Here is a 19,735-nt window from a genome sequence, read left to right as displayed (position 1 = left end):
TATACTAATCCAAAATTATTTAAAACATGCATGAAGGATATGCATAAGCACAATACTTACTGGTTTTCTAATAAAAAAAACAGTAATAGCGCCAACCAGGGGGACATCTCGAATAAGGGGCTCCAGTATTACTCTCAAGGTGCCGTGTAACTAGGTAAACACAAAAAAAAATGTCAGTCATAAAAATTATACTTCACATTTACTGCAAAACACAGTTGTTTACTTTAAGAGTTTGTGGCTATGTTTCCATAAGCCTCAGTTATGTGAAATTATAAGAATGATTTTATAAGCCTTGGAAGAGTGTCCAGCACAGCTTGAGGCCCACCTTAAACAAGAAACTTAGGAAATGTAGTCACTGTGCAAAATATGTAGTCACTGTGCAAAATATGAAGGAGAAAAAAACAAGTGCACTTTCCTAGATCCTCATTTTATTTTCATTTGCACAGTCCAAGTTGGCAAAAACACACACATACAAATACATCACAAAAATATTACGCTTTCCCTTCTATGACACGCACATTTGAAGATGCCAACATTTTCCTACTCAGATTACACTTAAATATTTTAATCATCTATTTTCCAAATACATTACAGTTACCAGATAAAGCTTGTGTTAGAATCACAGTTTGTATACTTCAGATTTTTTTTTTACATTAAGTAAATCACAAGAGCCACTGGAACCATGTTAACAGAGATGTGCTAATATTATTGGCGCTTTGGACCCAAGAGAGAGTCAACCCCCTCTTTTATTACAGCAACCTCTTCCAATGCCAAAACAGCATCAGAAAAATTGCCCAGTAACACAAAGTCAGACAAAGGTTTGAACTTATTAGTTCACAATATTTCTAACTGTATTTTGACAGAAACTAAACTTGCAGTGCTTAATGAAGGGCTGTCATTTGTTATGCCAACACTGCAACATCCATTTCTGAATTTAAGTGTTTTATTAGGAATTTGAGCTTGAAAATATGTTTAATAATGACAGCGAATTGTCAGTTATTGACTACAGATGCACTACCACCTTCATGCTTTTCAATCATGATACTGTGAAGATATGTGAACGAGCAGTCGAGCGAAATATTTACATTCTTTATGAAACAGGAAGAATGAGCAAGTTTTATAATTTTACTAAGAATGAACTGGTAGCAATAAATACTTTGGTTAATAATAAAAACATAGTAATTAAACCAGCTTATAAGGGATGTGGAGTTGTGATAATGGGCACTTCATATTATTTAGAAGTTGTGTTTAATATGCTTTCTACATCTGATGATGAATTATTTACTATTGAGAAGAATCCTGATTATTAAAGAAGTAACATATTTTACAGGAGTTACATAGTAACAACAAAATATCGGATGACTTGTACTGTTTCAGGTCGTGGGTGGGTGACCAAACCTTTGTCTAAGTTTTTAGATTTTCAACTGAGTGTGAATTGGAAAAACAGGCACTATATTACGTGATTCAAATGAATTTTTTAATAGTTTATATAAATGGTGTGTGAATAGAAATTTGAGTGACTGCTACCTAGCTACTCTAGATGTAGACTCTTTGTTCACAGTGATTCCTACCGAATTTGGTGTACAATCAATAAAGGAATTTCTGTTAGAATTCACAGAATATGAACATTATATATCTACTCTATGTAAATTATTACAATGTGTACTTTCCAATAAGGTTTTCTTATTTCAACAATTGTATAGACAGACACGATATGTGGCAGTGGGTACTTCAGTAGCCAGCACGTTCTTCAACACAGTAGTGTTGATCTGGGAACATGATTATATATTGTCATCAATTACTCCATTTAAAGAAAACATCTTGTTTTATTGCCATTTTGTGGACGATTTATTCTTAATTTGGAGAGGTGATGAAGCCACTTACTTTTTGATTATATTAATATGTATGATTTTTTTGAGGTTTAAAACATCTGTACTACACAAAGAATGGATTTTCTTGATATTACTATTATTAAAAATCTAGATGGTTCTTTAGATACATCTCTGTATAAGAAACCAGTCAAGAAAAATTGTTTATTACACAGAAGTAGCATGCATCCTCCCTTTACATTTAGAATGTTACCAGGAATCAGTTTTTAAAACAGCAAAATTAAACACTATTGAGTCTAACATGCTAGAACAGATGGATTTTGTAAAAACAGGACACAGACGTAAAGTAGTAGAAGTTGCATGTGAAGATGTGAAAGCACAGAGATATTTTAGCAAGACCTTATTTCTCATCACAACAAACACATGATCAACGAATAAAAAAAATAGAATGAAGAATAGTATGAGATGCATTTTAATGTATAATAAGACTACTTTAGCCATTAAGTAGGTAATATCTAAGCATTGGCATATACTACAGAACATACCAGAACTTAGAATTTATATTGCTGATCAACCAACCTTTTCTCCTAAGAGGTATACCAGCTTAAAAAATATTTTATGTTATAAAGACCACCCAAAATTATGGTTTAACAACAAAGTAAATGGGTACTTATAAATGTGGTAAATGCAAATTTTGTATGTACATTGACTCTAGAAGTAGCTTTTACCAAAGAGTTTATAAGAAACAAAACTGAGAGTTTATTGGAATTGTAACAGTATGAATCTTGTTTACCCAGCATGGTGTGAATTATATGACTTATTTTATGTTAGGAAAACCAACCAAATGTTTAAAGATTGTATAAGTAGTCATGTGTCTTACATAAATAGGAAACAAGCAACAAATGCACTTTTTAAACATAAGAACGATAAAGGTGAAGACCATGATTTTAAATTTATTATTCCAGAAATATGTACTGAAAATATAAGGGAAAGACATTCTGCTTAAAACAGAAATGGCAGAGTTAAAATGGATTATGCCTTAAAGGTCACATTACATCAGGACTGAATGGCTCTGTCTTGTTAAAACCTATTTTAAGAGAAAAGCATAACTGTGTTTGAATCAGCTTTAACTGTTTGATTTCGAGCCTGTATTTAAAGAGCAATGATTTAGTGTTTTAATGATGACGCCTGAAGAACCCCTCTAGGGGGAAAGTTTTAACTTGCACTTTTTCATCTGGCTTTTATTACTCTAATAAAGCTTATGGCACATATCTATTAACGTGGTTCCAGTGGCTCTTGCGACTTACTTAATTTCATTTGGTGAAGTCACATATATGCTAACATCAATTACTTGTGAACAATGGCCACTTTCAGTACTCTGCTGTTAAATATCTTATACTAAAGTGAAGATATTTATAAAAGCTTCACTCTTCTCTAAAATGATGGTTTAGATAGTATTGAAAGATTTACTGAATGTTCATTATATGGACTTGTATTTTTTTTAAATCAACACTGTATGCTTCATCAACAGTTGACCTATATCACTGGTGTTCTGTCTTCGCTATCAAATTCCTCTAAACCTGCAACATTTATTCCACTCCCTGAAAGCAAAAGAAAAAATTCATATCTAATGTGTATACACACAAACACACCAACCTACCTAAACATTCAAACCTATATCCAAGCTTCCCTTAATTAAAAACAAAAACTAAAAAAGATAAAATACAGAAAATGCATTCATCTTTACCCATTCTTTCCAGTCTAAATAAAAAAGTAACTTCATACACTGTATTCACAAAATAAACACTCAAATCTCCCAAAAAACAATAGTAACAAACTAAATCAATCTCCTAGCAATTAAATTCAATATAACCATGAAAAAAGTTAAAATACAATAAAATAAAATAAAATAAAATAAATCTATAGAACTATGACCAAGACTAGCCACCTAGAAGTGTCTCAGCAAGCCATGCACACAACACAGATATCTGAAAAATCAGAATGCTGTGGGCTTTATCCCTAACACTAGGTGCTTAAATTAGCAACATAATGGGAGTGTTGCACACACAAGATGAGTTTCAGATGTTTAGCTGCGGTCCTATCTGTCCAAATTGTGTAGATTAGGTGATGTTAAAGATCCCATTGGTAATTTCTAGAAAGAAGAGAATCTCCTCCAAGTTTTTGGTCAGATTTCTGCCATCTGTTTAAATCCCACCTTCGATCATCTCTGAAAATAAGCCTACAGCCTAATGGTGGGATCAATTTAAAGAACCAAAGTAGGTAAATAAATAAATGATACTGCCAAAATGTATCCAATTCTAACCAAAATGTAACTAAAACACATAACTAAACTATAAAACTAACAAATCCTAACAACCCTCACAACACTATTAAAATTTATTAAAAAAAGATGTCACAAAATGTTACAAAATACACAGGAAAATACAACAGAAACAACTTGCATGATTTATTCATAAAACATGTACAAAAATGTTCTAAAGCTGCATTCAGTAGAGAAATCACTAAGCACTATTCTACTAAACACAAAGGAGTCTGGTTTGTATGATAAATGAAATATCACAGAGCAGGATTAGTGAACTCAGTTCTTGACAACTGGATCTGCCACTTGCTATGAAACATATGCCCTAAATGTACAATACAGCCAACCCTTGCTGGCATACAGTAATAAGGCCCTATGACCTAGGTGGCCTGAATTTGATTCGGACACAGAGGGAAGATAAATGAGAAGTATGTCCTTATTCACCCCCTTCCAGGTAAGGTTAGTCTAGATTTGTGCTTGGGTGTCAGATGCCACAGAGATAGAGTGGAGATACAAATGCTGACCTGGCAACCTGGTACTACAGAATAAGGCCTACAGAATAAGGCTAAATGTTTAAGTTAAGGTGTCACCACATAGGTAGTGTCATGCCCCTCTCATGATTTTGGCCAACATGTCATGGGAAGTAAGAGCCAAGAAGTGAAGCCCACTGCAAGTCAGTGTATGATGGATACTCTCCTGTCATTGTACCATTGACGGCACACAGAATATTACCCCCAAAAGGAGTGTATTCTGTTTGCAAGTCTGATGCATGTAAGACTCCAAGAAACCCTCCCAAAGCAGGTGACAACTGGGAACCACTGTGGGTCAACGGCATACACAAGGATGTGACCATTAAGAAGCTGGTTACTGAGATAGTTTACATTCAGAAGGCGGGGAGGGGGGGACTGCAGCACCTTAAAAATGCATACTAGCCCTGCCCCTAACTCTGTTCCTACACTTTATCTCAGAAAACCATGCTCTGTAACACTACATCAGTTCGGGTTTGTAAAAGGCAGATCATGTCTCCTAAACCTGACAGACTTCTTTGAAGCAGTCACCAAAGCCGTAGATGAGGGTAAGGTGGATCACACAGCCTATCTAGATCTCGCCAAGGCTTTCAACACCATCCCCCACTCTGGAATTACAGATAAACTCATTAAACTAGGTATAAATCCCTATGTCACAAGATGGGTTGCCAACTGGCTGACTGACAGAACCCACACTGTGAAAGTAGCAGACTCCAAATCCAACTTCAGACCAGTGACAAGTGGAGTACCACAGGGTTCAGTTCTGGGTCCGCTCCTGTTTGATATCTACTTCTCTGAAGTACAGGCCAACACAGAAGATCTTTGGCTAACGAAGTTCGCAGATGACTGCAAACTAGGAGCCATAATCAAAACTCCAAATGATGTGGACATCCTACAAAAGGGCCTCGCTGAGACAGATGTCTGGTGTCAAAGCCATGGCCTCAAGCTCAATGCCAAAAAGTGCATTGTCATCCCTTTTGGTAAAAACTCAGTACCCATGAACTACCACATAGGTGGTAGTCTACTTAACACCGAAAGTGTGATAAGAGACCTTGGGGCACAGGTGGACAGTAGTCTCCCCTTTGATAATCACATCGCCACAGTAGTCAGGAAGTCCTTCTACGTGGCACACCTCATCACAAAAGGTTTCTCATCCAGGAAAAAAAGAGGTCATTGTTCCCCTCTACTTGTCACTCATTAGATCCATTATAGAGTACAATGCCCCTTTTGGTATGTACCTCACAAGACATCTACAACAACTGGAAAGGCCACAGAAATACCTCACAAAGAGGATTACTTGCCTTAAACAGATGCCCTATGCAAACTGTCTCAAAAAACTGCAGCTTCACTCCGTTGCATGTCGCCTTCTCAGAGGCGATCTCTGCCTAACACACAAAGCTATGTCAAACCCAGAGCTTTTAGACATGCTCCACTTAAAGAAATCCCAATCCCTATGAACTACACGCTCTAGGGACCTAAACCTTGTCACCACAAAAAACAGAACATGCTGGAGGGATAGATTCCTGTCCCAGAGACTTCCCATACTCTGGAACAAACTACCTATCTATATCAAACAAAGCTCCTCATTAGCACTCTTCAAGAAAAATCTTGATGATTGGATGGGAGATAGGAAATTCACCCCAGGGATCACTTCTGTGGCTCTGCTTGACAGTGGCACAGGAAAATAATTTTGTTGGGTGGCGAAAGCCAGGGTACCTTTGGCTAGGCTTATATAGGCCCTATGGCCAATAGCCTAGTGCCTACCTATGAACACAAGATAGCTCAAGCACCTGCTGTGTGTGTGTGTGTGTAGGTAGGTAGGTAGGTAGGTAGGTAGGTAGGTATGTATGTATGTATGTATGTATATATATATATATATATATATATATATATATATATATATATATATATATATATATATATATATATATATACACACACACACACACACACACACACACACACACACACACACAAAAAACACTAAATCTAGTCCAGTACCAAGTCCTTCTCTAAAAATAACCCTCAAATATTTGCATGCAAACATTAAATCAAAGTGCCATCTGGCAATATTCAGAAAGATGACAAACTCACTATAATAGTTACACCAATCTCACACTAGCAACCAAGCATAATTCCTTATAACCATTGATGTCCTTCTCTTCTACATGCTGCAGTATTCATAACATAAGGGTGTCCACCTCCAGCTGACTCGTATGTGCAGTCAGTATCCAAAAGTCTACATGCTACTGCTAGGTATGTGCTACGCAGCGCAACATAACACGTATGTCAAACAAAGAGACATCAGGTATAAAGCGGATGTTAGCATGCACCTACCTCAGAACTGTATGCCACCCAGCATCAGCCTAATATCCTAGTTGGGAAGCATTTCAGCAATAGAACTAAGCAAGCATCGGAGGAAGATGGGCGGGGGGAGCAATACTGAAGCATATAGAAGAGAAGGACATCTATAGTTACGGTAAGATTTTACACAACTATTCTATGTCCTTCTATTCATATCCTGCAATATTCATAACATAAGGGAGAATGCCAAAGCTCAAGCCTGGGACAGGTTGGGAGGAGGATAAGCAGATGCTTTTTCTACAAATCCATGCAGGATTGCTCTTGCAAACCCAGCTCTAGACTTGGAGATGGTGTCAAGCTTGTAGTGCTTAGTGAAAGTACGGACAGAGGACCATGTAGCTGCCTCCAGTATAGCATCAATGTCCAAACCGTTAAAGAATGCCCCTGAGGAAGAAACTGCTCTAGTAGCGTGAGCCTTCACTGGGGAAGTAAGGGTCTTACCATTAGACAAATAACAAAAGGAAATAGCTTTAGAAATCTAGTTGGAAACAGTTTGCTTGGAAACTGACTGACCCAGAGTTCTTGAGTAGTAAGAGGCAGGCAGACAGTCAGTCTTAAGAAAAAGCTTGGTTTTGTCAAGGTAGTATCTGAGCTGGCTATGCACATCTAAAGTGCGCAATTATTCTCTCACTGGGACACTGAGGGGGAAGGAAAAAGATAGGAAGGTTAATGGACTGATTTAGGATAAACTCATTTACTACTTTGGGCATAAAGGTAGGGTTAGTGTGCAGAGGAAACCCTATCTCTATGAAAGCCAGTGAAGGGGTGACTGGACATCAGGGCCTGTAACTCTGAAACCCTTCTAGCAGAGGTAATGGCCACTAACAAAGCTGCTTTCCAGGTGCAATACTGCAGGGAAGAGGAGCTTGCTGGTTCAAAACTTCCAGTGTAAGTTTCTCTAGCATAAAATTAAGATCCCAAGGAGGAGGTATTGGTTTCCTTGGAGATCTGATATGAAGGACACCTTTAAGGAACAGTTTTACCTCTAACCTACAGGCAAAGGTGGAGACATAGGCAGACAAACAGAAATGGCTAAAAGGTGAGCCTTCACCAAAGAGTAGGACAACCCAGCCCTCATCATACAGATAAGACAAGACCACCTCAACATCAATTGACAGTGGTTGTAGATCCTTTTTGTGACACTAGATGGAAAACCTCTTCCATATGGAAATGTAGGATTTCCTAGTTGTGGGTGTTCTGGCCTCCTACAGAACTTGTAGCATGTCCTCTGAAAAAAAGGTGTCTATACGGGATTAAAACTCTATCACCCACAAGGTCAGCTTCAGGGTTGACAGCTGTGGATGCACTAGAGTCCCCTTGTCCTGTGTGAGTAGATCCATCCTGGTGGGTAACTTGTGATGACTGCCACTGGCTAGGTGCAGGAGAATGCAGAACCAGTGCTGCCTTAGCCAAATATTTAGCTGATCCTGCTGAATCTTCTTTTGGACCTTTTGTAGAAGAGGCAAGGGGGAATGCACATAGAAACACCCCCTTCCAAGAGAAAAACAGAGCATTCACCGCCACACCAGGGGATATGGGACCCTGGCACAAAATTCTGGAAGTTATCTGTTCACGGGGGAGGCAAAAAGATCTGAGGCATACCCCAATGATGGATTAGGTCCAGAAACACATCCCTGTGCAACACCCATTCGTGGGATTGGATCAAGGACCTGCTTAGAGAGTCTGCCATTGTATTCTGGGCTGAGGTGAGATAGACAGCCTGAAGGGTGATTGGCTTTGTAAGGCCTATTCCCAAGTGAGTAGGGCTAGTCTGCACAGAATGTAAAACTTCGATCCCCTCTGTTTGTTGATGTACCAAAGAGCTGTTTTGTTGCTTGTGAACCATGTCAGTACTCCTGGAACTAGGTTGCTTTTGAAGACTTGCAGTGCAAAAACCACTGCCATCATCTCCTTTACATTGATATGTTCCTGTGCCTGTTTGGGAGACCAAACATCTCCGCCCCTCCAGGCTTGAAGAGTTGCACCCCAACCTGTGTCTGAAGAGTCTGTAAATAAACTCTAGGGAAGGAAGGAGTGGTTGCAGAGGTAGGCCAGGGTTTTTGTTTACCTGCAGGATCCATCATTCTAGTTCCCTTTTTATGCAAGGAAGAAGTGGGATCAGAAACACTAAAGGATGTGAGTGCTGCATCCATACAGTTCGTAGACACCACCGCAACTTCCTCATGTGTAGTTTTGCTAAGGGTATAATGGAGATAGTGGACGCCATATACCCTAAGAGATGGAGGATGTCCCTGGCTGTCAATGACCGAAGAGGAAGGATGCTCTGAAAATAGGAAGTCAGGAACAAGACCTTCTGTATGGGGAAGAGAGGCTAACATTTTGTCTGTTTGTACCCTGCATCCTAGGAAAATGTAATTCTGCAAAGGGGTGACAGAAAACGTCTGGAAGTTTATACTGAACCACAAACTCTGTAGAAGGGAAATAGTGAAGGACAGATTTTCCTGAAGGAGTTCTTGGGACTGTGCCTGAATCAGAAGGTCATCGATATAAGGGAAGATTTGAATTTCCTGCATTCTGCAGAATGCTATGACAGGAGCCAAGCATTTTGTGAAAACCCTTCATGCTGTAGAGAGACCAAGGGCAAACTACAAAACTGAAAAAGCAAGGAAGCAACAGAAAACCATAAAAACTTCCTGAACATTGGGTGGATAGGAACATGAATATGGACATCTTTTATGTCTAGGGACACCAAAAATGCCTTGGGAAGAATTACAGGGAGATGGCAAGGTAGAGCCAAGCACACGAAAAGAAGAGACTTTGAGAAAAGTAGATAAACCATGAAAAGCCAGCCAAAACTTTTATTAAGACCAATCTCTAGTGCCTCGGCTTGCACCAAGCCTTCAAGACTCCTTGAAGGGTTGGTACAAGCCGAGGTGCTAGAGATTGGTTTTAATAAAAGTTTTGGCTGGCTTTTCATGGTTTATTTACCTGACCTTTCCACAGTTCGTGTGGTTTTGCTACTTTGAGAAAGGTGTTTAAATGGGAAAGGTCCAGGATGGGTCTTCAAGGGCCTTCCTTCTTGGGAACCAGGAATATCCTGGAGTAAAATCCCTTTCCTTTTTGGGAAATGGAAATTTCTTGGACAGTCCCCTGAGAGATCAGGTCTGAGATGGCTTCAGGAAAGAAACTCCACTGATCTATGGGTTGGGTGAGATCCCTCTGAATGAGGGGAATTTTTTCCAAACCATGAAATACCCAGTTTTGATTATGGAAAGGAGCCAAGAGTCCTGAGTATTCAGCTTCCAAGCAGAAAGAGATAGGCTGAGACGGAGAGACAAAGGAGTGGTTGGCCCTGGTGGCTGGTAGTCACAGACTACCTGGCTTGGGTTGGGACTGAAAGGACTGTTTTGGAGTAGGGGTGGAAAAAGTAGACTTTGAATAGGCTGACTTTCTGGGTCCCCTCTTACTTTTAGAGGGAGAAGACAGGTATGGCTTTCTTACAAATGCAGCCCTAACCAGGTAATTCCTTTGAAATCTTGGAACTGGAGATACAAGAATGTGTATAAGGCCCTGTAACTCCTTTCCTTTCGCCTGAAGAGATGAAGAGTTCTGGTGCTGAACTCCCAAATGAGGCTTTGTTATCCAAGGGTGCACCCAGCAATTTGGCCTTGAAATCTTTAGGCAAAGATTGTAGCCTAAGCCAAAAGTTTCTTCTAAGGACCGACCCAGTGGCAGCTGCCCTAGCAGAAGCATCAGCAGCATCATAACTGCACTTGGGAGTGCCTAGTCACTTGTGCAGAAGAATTAAGAAAAGCTGGTAATTCAGATTTTGCTGGGGAATCTGGGATGTCTGCCAAAAATTAACATGCATCAGCCAGAAGGGCCAGGGAGTACTTTGCCATGTGGGTCTGATAATTTATTGCACGGAAGGTCAAAGTGGCAGAAGTGTAAACCTTCTTTCCCAAACGTTTCATGACCTTACTCTCCTTATCACAGGGTAACAAGGACGTGGAGTGTAGCAATTTTAAAAGCCTTAACCACAGAAACAGATATGGTAACCGAATCAGCTGGGAGTCCTCGGGTACCTTACAGAGCCTGTCTGGATGCTTGGGGGCAGGACGCTGAGAGTCAGGACAGTTGCAGTCAACCGAGAAATCATCCAGAAAGGCAGGCAGGACTGGAGGGATAGCAGAAGGAGATGGGGAATCCATCTGCAAGAGGTCATAGCACCTGTTTTGAATGTCTGAAACTTGGGAGCAGTCCCACTTGAAAAAATCTTTCATTTTGGGAATGGTCTCTGAAAAAGAAATGTCCTCCCCAGGGGAATCTGTACCATTAGATTCCTCCTCTGGGGAGGCATACCCTAAGGGGGAAGCCAGCTGGGTGGAGTAGGCTAAATACTCCTTTCCAGAGGAATCCTCCTCCTCTGAGAAAGTGTCAACAGCTGTCCTTCTGAAAGAGTTGGTGATTGGACAAGCAGCAGAAAAGTTCTGAGGAAGGTGTGTGCTGACGTCCTCTTTATACCAGATGTCTCTTTATGGCTGACATACTCGTTATGTTGCTTGGCGTAGCACATATCTAGCAGTAGCATGTAGACTTTTGGATACTGGTCGGACGTGTGAGTCAGCTGTAGGCGGACTCCCTTATGTTATGAATACTGCAGCATATCAACAGAAGGACTTCAAGAGTTTCTAGTAACTTAAGAGGACGAGGACGACTAACACATTACACTACGCAGAAAATACAAAAGATGTGCATTTGGGGGAGAAGGTATGAGAACAGAAATCATTACTATTTGTGCAAAAACTAATCCAACCACATTAACAGAACATATACAAAGCAACAACATTTTTAAGTGATTCCATGTTCAAACTTATAAGAAATGTGAGCAGGCTAAATAAGTAGTTAATAATTATGAACATTCCATTAGATTTTAAATTAACAGACACTACCAGTATGATCCCAAAACTGATTCAGGAAAAGGTTCTTTACAATCTGTTTGTAATTCGCATAGGAACCCAAGCTTTAAGACGCACTCCATTTAACTATATAAAAAAATTAGAAGTTATGTACCTACCATAACATTCCATGTTAGTTGTCTTCTCTCGCCTTCTTTCTTGCTGGATGGGTTCGGAGCCGATCCTCGGCTCAGACTCGGCACTTGCTTTAGCTTAGGAACTCCTTTTACCAGCTCGAGGCAACCCTATATCCCATGATGCAAGGCGGAACTACCTCAGATCTCGCATGGTAGCTAACCTACCCTGCTAAAGACTATCCTAACATAATTAGGAACACAAGTTCCTAATAGAAGTCCTCATATGAAGGCTCCGGAGGAAACAACCTAATAGGAACTGTTCAAGATCTGTCCAGGCCAGGGGGAAGGAGGGAGGGCTTAAGAAAGAAGGCGAGAAGACAACTAACATGGAACGTTATGGTAGGTACATAACTTCTAAATGTTAAGTTGTCAATCTCGCCTTCATTCTTGCTGGATGGGACCGCGTCCCTAGCACCTGTATCCCGGGTGGCTCAATGGAACAGACTCTTGAGAACTGTGGAACCAAAACTGGCCCTATCTCTGGAGGCCAAGTCCAACTTGTAGTGAGAGACAAAGGTATGGGGAGTAGCCCAAGTAGCTGCTGCACAAATGGTATCAATGGGTAGTCTATCCTGAAAAGCTGCAGAAGTGGATAGACTCCTGGTTGAGTGTGCTTTTGGCTTAGAAGATAGCTGTTTGCCTCTGAGAGAGTACACATAGGAAATAGTGGAAGTCAACCATCTGGATAAGGTCACTTTAGATACTGGAAGACCTATCCTGTTTTCTGCATAGGAGACAAATAATTGGTCCGATTTTCTGAATTGTTTAATTCTATGCAAATAGTACCTGAGCTGACGATGGACATCCAAAAAATGCAGTTTCTGTTCAGCTCTGTCAGAATAGTTTGGGAAAAAGACTGGTAGGTCTATAGATTGGTTAATGTTGTTTTGAGATACGACTTTGGGGAGAAAGGAAGGGTTAGTTCTTAATGATACCCTGTCCTTATGAAAAACCAAATAAGGAGAACGAATGCAGAGAGCTTGAATCTCGGAAACCCTTCTTGCAGAAGTGACAGCCAGTAAAAATATAGTTTTCCAGGTCAATAACTTCAAAGAACATGAAGCAGACGGTTCGAAGGGAGGTACTATCAAGGATGCTAACATTAAGTTTAGATCCCATTGCGGAGGAGGATGCTTTATAGGTGGTTTTAGGAGAAAAACTCCTCTCAGAAAGGCCTTGCATAACCTATGAGACATAATGTTATTGTCATGCAAGCCAACATGATACTTGGAAATAGCAGCCAGTTGTACTTTGACTGTAGATGACGAGGATCCTGAATGAAAAACCTCCGCCAGGAAATCTAAAACCGAATGTACAGGAGCAGTAAAGGGGTCAATATTTTTGGAATTTGCCCAAACAGAAAACGCCGCCACTTGCTAGCATAAACAGTCCTAGTGGGCGACTTCAAGGAAGACACTAAAATGTCTCTGACTGAGTCGAAATCATCGGTAGCCTGGCTAGGGTAGGAAGTGGAGCAACCAAGCAGTGAGGTTGAGAGAATGAATGGCCCGGTGCTGCTGACCCGACTGGTGGATCAAGAGATCCGGAACTGGGTCCAGATGCCAGGGCTGCACCAGAAGGTGACGATGCAGAGACGGAAACCAAATTTGTCGAGGCCAATAAGGGGCAATGAGGATCAACTTGGCTCTCAAAACGGTGGCTTTCTGAATGACTTGTGGAATCAAGGGAAAGGAGGAAAAGCACAGAAGTCCCCGGGCCAATCCTGGGTTAGAGAGTCTCTCAGGGGTTGGCCTGGAAGGGAAAGAGAGTGAAGAAATCGGGCACTTGTTGTTTTGAGGAGTAGCAAAAAGATCGCAACAAGGAGTGCCCCACTTCAGAAAAATCTGATCCACTACAGATTGATTGAGAGACCACTCGTGAGGCATCAGAATGGATCTGCTCAGCCTGTCCGCTAACAGGTTGGACCTGCCGGGGATGTGCGTTGCTATCAGAAACCGTTGAGAAGAGATCGCCCATTGCCAAAGTCTGAGAGCTTCTCGACATAACGGATAGGACCTGGTCCCGCCCTGTTTGTTGATGTACCAGACTACGGACATGTTGTCCGTTTGTACTGCATTAGTCCCCGTGGGAAGAAAGTCGTTGAGGGCTTGCAACATTAAAAGCAATGCTCTCATCTCCAGGACATTTATGTGCAGATGGTATTCTATGGGTTGCCACGTCCCGTGGACCATCCTGCCCTGATAATGCCCCCCCCACCCGATCAGAGAGGCATCCGTAGTGACTGTGGCACCTGCAGGAGGGGGAATAAAGGGCCGGCCCTGATGAAGAAGAGGGAAGATATCCACCAGTTCAGATGAGCTCGGCACGACTGTGTTACCAAGATTTCGTGCCTCATCGGAGACTGTGGTACGACCACTGCGTGAATAACATCCACTGCAGAAGACGCATGTGGAAGCGGGCCAGTGGTAGAAGAACAATGGCCGCAGCCATAAGACCTAGAACCTTCAGTATAAATCTGGCTTTGATCTTGTTGCTTTGTAATAGAAGCCGAACGGAATTTTGGATGTCCAGTATTCCTTGATCTGTTAGTCTGGCTAACATTTTGACGGTGTTTAATTCTGCCTATAAAGGTGATAGATTGGCAAGGCAGCAGAGAAGATTTTTGAAATTTACTGAAATTCCCAAACTCCTGCAAAGCTGTAGAGTGTAGTCTCTGGACTGAAGAAGCTGACACTTGGTGGTGGCGGAGAGGAGCCAGTCGTCCAAATAGGGAAACACCTGGAATCCTTGACGTCTCAGATGAGCTGTGACCACTGCCATGCATTTGGTAAACACTCTGGGGCTGAAGTGAGGCCAAAGGGCAGTGCTCTGAATTGGTAATGACTGGTCCCTAGCCGAAAGCAGAGAAACCTTCTGGAGCATCTGTGAATCTTTATGTGATAGTACGCATCCTGAAGGTCTATAGAGCACATCCAGTTGTCCTTGCCCAGAAAGGGCAGAATGGACTGAAGCGTGACCATCCGGAATCTTGCCTTCTTGACAAATCTGTTTAGATTGCTCAGGTCTAATATTGGTCTCCAATCTCCCGTCCTTTTGGGGACCAAAAAGAATCTCGAGTAGACGCGGATCCTACCTGGTCTGCCGGCACAGGCTGGACGGCTCTTTTCTAGGAGCTTTGAAACCTCCTGTTCTGCCAAATCCCTTTGACCGGGTGAGATGTCTGGAAGGGATTGTTGAGGTACGGATACCTTCGAAGGGATTTTGTAACCTCGGATATGATCGACTGTACCCACATCTCTTGAGATAGGGATTGCCAGGCTACTGGGTACAGCGAAATCCTTCCCCCGACTGCCTCCAAGGGTGGACAGTCGGGCAACACCTCAGGGGTGCTGAAAGGGCTTCTCAGGAAGAGACTCCCTGTTGCCCTGGTTCTGAGGACCCCCCCCTGCCTCTAGGGCAGCGTCTATTATTGTTGCCCCCTCTGCCTCTGGGGTAAACTGACCACGTGTGTCCAGTGTAGCTCCTTGGGCTTTACGGAACCACATCTCTCCCCCTTCTGACCCTTGGGGTATGGTCTAGAAGGAGTGGAAAACTGGACTCCAACGGCAGAAAGAGTTTTACCGTCCTGCTCACACCTGGTCAAGGTATCCTTCACCTGAGGTCTGAACAAAGCCGAACCATCAAAGGGGGTATTAGTGAAGGACGCCTTAAAGGGGTCCGCAAAATTACAAAGCCGCATCCAGGCTTGGCGCCTAAGAGCAACTCCTGTGCCTGCGGCCCTGCTCGCTCCATCGGCCGCATAGGATATGAGCCGCATGGAGGAGTTAGATATGGAATTCAGGATTGCTAGCTGTGAGGCAATCTTTTCCTGAGCCCCAGCAGCAGAAGGATCCTGGACTACTTCACCCAGTTCCTTGAGAACATCTCGTTGAAGCCTGGTGAAGTGACAAAGATAATTCAGCGAACGCATAGCAAAGGTCGCTGAAGAAAACATCCGCTTTCCATACCTGTCCATGGTCCTAGAATCCTTGTTAGGAGGATGGACAGGTACTGAAGGATCCGCCAGTTCCTTCTTAGTGGCCGCCACCACCATAGCATCCACAGAGACACCCTTGGAAAGGAACTGTTTGTCGAAGGGGCGTGATGAATTTGGATGGTCTCCTGGGGACAGGTTCCACAGAATCTGGAGCCGCACGCCTTCCGAGCCACTACCTGCATCAGTGGGTCGAAGGCGGAGACACCCAGGAGGTGGAGGGTCGGGATCCAAAGCCTCCAGGTATACCGACTCATCCTCGGAGGGGTCAATAGAGGCCAATTCCCCTCTGTTTGAGGAGCTCAAGGATGTCTGAAAGGAGACATCCTCAGAGGGGACTGTGGGGAACCCTCCGACTCATCTAAGTCGGTATCAGATGTAGTAGACTCAGGGAGTCTGTGTGTTTCCTCTTACGTCCTCTTCCGAGGGGTTCCCTGCAGGATCAGGAGAAACTTCGGAAGAGGTGGAAATTCCCAATGGGTGAACCTGGGGCGATGGATCCCTGGGCCTGAGAGCAAGAGGCTGGCAAGAGGCATCTGCAGGCACTGATGAGGGAGGAGCTAGAGGGATGGACCGTTGACCAGGCTCAGAGGCCAGGACACTCCTCATCACCTCAAAGGCTCCCTCCCAGGAGACCGGAATATCCCGCTCTGAGGAAACAGGAATGCCCGGCTCCAGTGAGAGGGAAGGCTCGAGGCCGATGTCGGCGCTTGAGCTACCAAAGCCGAAGCCCGAGAGGGAGAGCGGGGTCGGACAAGGGTCCGATGCCACTAGCCCCCTCGGAGCCGACAGTGGAAACCCGACGACCGGATCCTTCCAAGGAAGGTCTCAAGGAGGAGATCGGAGCCGAGGATGACGGAGCCGAAGGATGTATCGGCTCCGGCACCGAAACAGTCGCTGTCCCGAGAAGCTCCGGCTCCGAACTGCGATGTGAAGTCGGAGGAGGAAGTTCAAGGGGTGAGGCTATAGCCAACGTCTGATGAGACGGGCTATGGAGCATTTGGGCCAGTGCCTGAGACTTCAACAGCCTGCTTACCACCCTCTCCAAGTCGTGGTCAGACAGCCTGGAAGATCTCAAGATCGGCTCCGATGGCTCCGCTCCGACAAAAGAGGAGACCCGGAGCCGAGTGGATACTCAGTAACGGGGGACCGAGATCTCTTCCGGGACGGAGCCATTGGAGCCGAAGTCCCTGAACTCCAGATGGAGCGAAGGTTTCGGCCCGATGCTGGATAAAGTGTCGGCTCCAGCGAGCCGACAAGGCTACAGTAGATAAGGTATCAGAGCCAGCCGGCACCGAACCCACTACCTTCGAGGCAGATACATCGGTTCCAGCCGATCTCGGCTCCAGCCGGAGCCACCGGAAGAGGCTTAGATACTGAAGCCTGAGCCTTGGGTGGCTTAGAAGGTTTCCCAGACCCTGCCTTCGAGGGAGAACCTTCTGGCTTAAGTAAGCCACGGAGGATAAGTTTGTTCCTCCTTTCCTGCAGGACTCTCTGGCTAAAGGAGTGACACAAAGCACAGGAGTCCTGCAGGTGCAAAGGCCCCAGGCAATAAACACAAGAAGTGTGACCGTCTGTCAGAGACATTTTCTGACAGCACGAGTCACACTTCTTGAAGCCTGAGACCTTGCCTTCCCTAGACATATCCTAGGTGGAATAAACACAGACAAACCCCAACAAACACACAAATTAATCCCCTACACACAACACACAGGAAGGGATTAACAACTGGGGTTTAAGGCCTAACTAAAACTTTTACACTAAGGTTTAAAAAGAAGTTATAAAGTTTGAAAAATAAGGGAATAGGGTGGGCTGTAATCACTACAGGCTACACTATGACTAAAAAAGGGAAAATAAAAATACTAACTAAGCTTCTCTTTCTTTTACAAGAAATTCACTTACCTCTGCTGGTAAAGGAGACCTCTTTCGCTAAGCGGCAAACGAGATCTGAGGTAGTTCCGCCTTGCATCATGGGATATAGGGTTGCCTCGAGCTGGTAAAAGGAGTTCCTAAGCTAAAGCAAGTGCCGAGTCGGAGCCGAGGATCGGCTCCGAACCCATCCAGCAAGAATGAAGGCGAGATTGACAACTTAACATATTCTATTCTTGCCATAAAGAATAGTCTTGTGGAATCATATCTACCAAATTAAAACTAAGTGAAATAATACCTTCCCAGTGCTGGAAAACCTACTTAAACAAAGCAAATATGTTCAATTTTGGTTACAGCAGTGTTGTATAGTTTATAAAATTATACTCATCTACTTTTAGGAAGACTGCATGTATGACAATCACATGTATTCCCAGGGCAAATTACACTTTAGTCAATATTAAGAAGTTATGTACTCACCATAACGTCCCATCTGAGTAGGTAAACTTCATTTGTCTGCAACATGTGGGATACGGATCCGACCTCGGATCCGAGCCGGCAACTTTACAAAGCTTAGATCTGAGCTCCTAGCTCCTCCCCTTACCCATAATCCCTGACTGACCTCAGATCAAGTTTGCTCGCAAGCACTATGGTGGATAACTAACTCCATTATCAGAATGGTACATCACTATATGACATGAAACACATCTGAAGGTCAGGGGGATGGAGGGGGGGGGAACGGTTGCAGACAAATGAAGTTTACCTACTCAGATGGAACGTTATGGTGAGTACATAACTTAACTTCATTTGGTCTGTAACCTGTGGGACAGAGTCCCCAGCTACCTAAACCTTGGCCTTCATGGAAGGATATTCCAGCGAACTGAGCCAAAAGAAGTTCTCCCTCTGGAGGTAATGTCCAATTTATAATGATTGATGAAGGTATGAGATGAGGCCCAAGTGGCTGCTGAACAGATATCATCCAAGGAAACCCTGGATTTAAAGGCGGCAGATGTAGCCATAGCCCTAGTTAAATGGGCACGAACTCCTTGAGGTGTGGGCCTGCGCTGTAATGATACACTGTGAAATCCATCTCGATAAGGAAACCTTCGAGACCGGTTTACCTAGATTAAATTTGGCAAAGAAGACGAACAACTGGTCAGATTGTCTATGACCAGATGTCCTATGAATGTAAAATCTAAGTTGTCTGTGCACGTCCAAAGAATGTAGTCTGTACTCCCCTTTGTTCTGGTAGTTAGGAAAGACCACCGGCAAATTGATAGATTGGTTAATATTAGATTCAGAAACTACCTTCGGGAGGAAATAGGGATTGGTCCCGAGTTAAACCCTATCCTTGTGAAAGGCTAAGTATGGGGGTTTCACAGAAAGAGCTTGCAATTCAGATACTCTCCTGGCTGAAGTAATAGCCACAAGAAAGGCTGTTTTCCAAGACAAATATTTGAGGTCTACTGAAGACGCCGGTTAGAAGGGAGGGGCTGTCAGGGCTTGTAATACCAAGGTCAAATCCCATGGAGGTACAGCTTCCTTTATTGGAGGTCTAAGAAGAAAGGTGCCCTTTAGGAATGTTTTGCACAATTTTGTAGTAATCAAAGGTCCCATTTCAGTACCTACGTGGTAATGAGAGATAGCTGCTAACTGAACCTTAACCGTAGAACAGCTAGCTCCGTCATTAAAAAGACCTGAAAGAAAGTCCAGCACCGCAGGCAACTGGGCTGTAAAAGGGTCCAAATGATGGCGTTCTGCCCAGATAGAGAAACGCTT

General features: G+C 43.2%; 1 protein-coding gene across 1 annotated transcript in view; it reads right to left on the bottom strand.

Moving 5' to 3' along the window:
• Positions 1-19,735, bottom strand: part of LOC122804000 (extended synaptotagmin-3-like) — a 1,677,117-nt gene that overhangs the window by 1,377,914 nt on the left and 279,468 nt on the right. Inside the window, exon 3 of the mRNA XM_044073681.1 lies at positions 61-150. Coding sequence (XP_043929616.1) covers positions 61-150 — 90 coding nt within the window. The remainder of the gene's footprint in view (positions 1-60; positions 151-19,735) is intronic.

The sequence above is a fragment of the Protopterus annectens genome, chromosome 6.part0 (genome assembly GCF_019279795.1).
Source record: "Protopterus annectens isolate FY-2018-M chromosome 6.part0, PAN1.0, whole genome shotgun sequence".
NCBI lineage: Eukaryota > Metazoa > Chordata > Ceratodontiformes > Protopteridae > Protopterus > Protopterus annectens.
The sequence above is the reverse complement of the archived record's forward strand: the minus strand, read 5'-3'. Positions and strand labels throughout refer to the sequence as shown.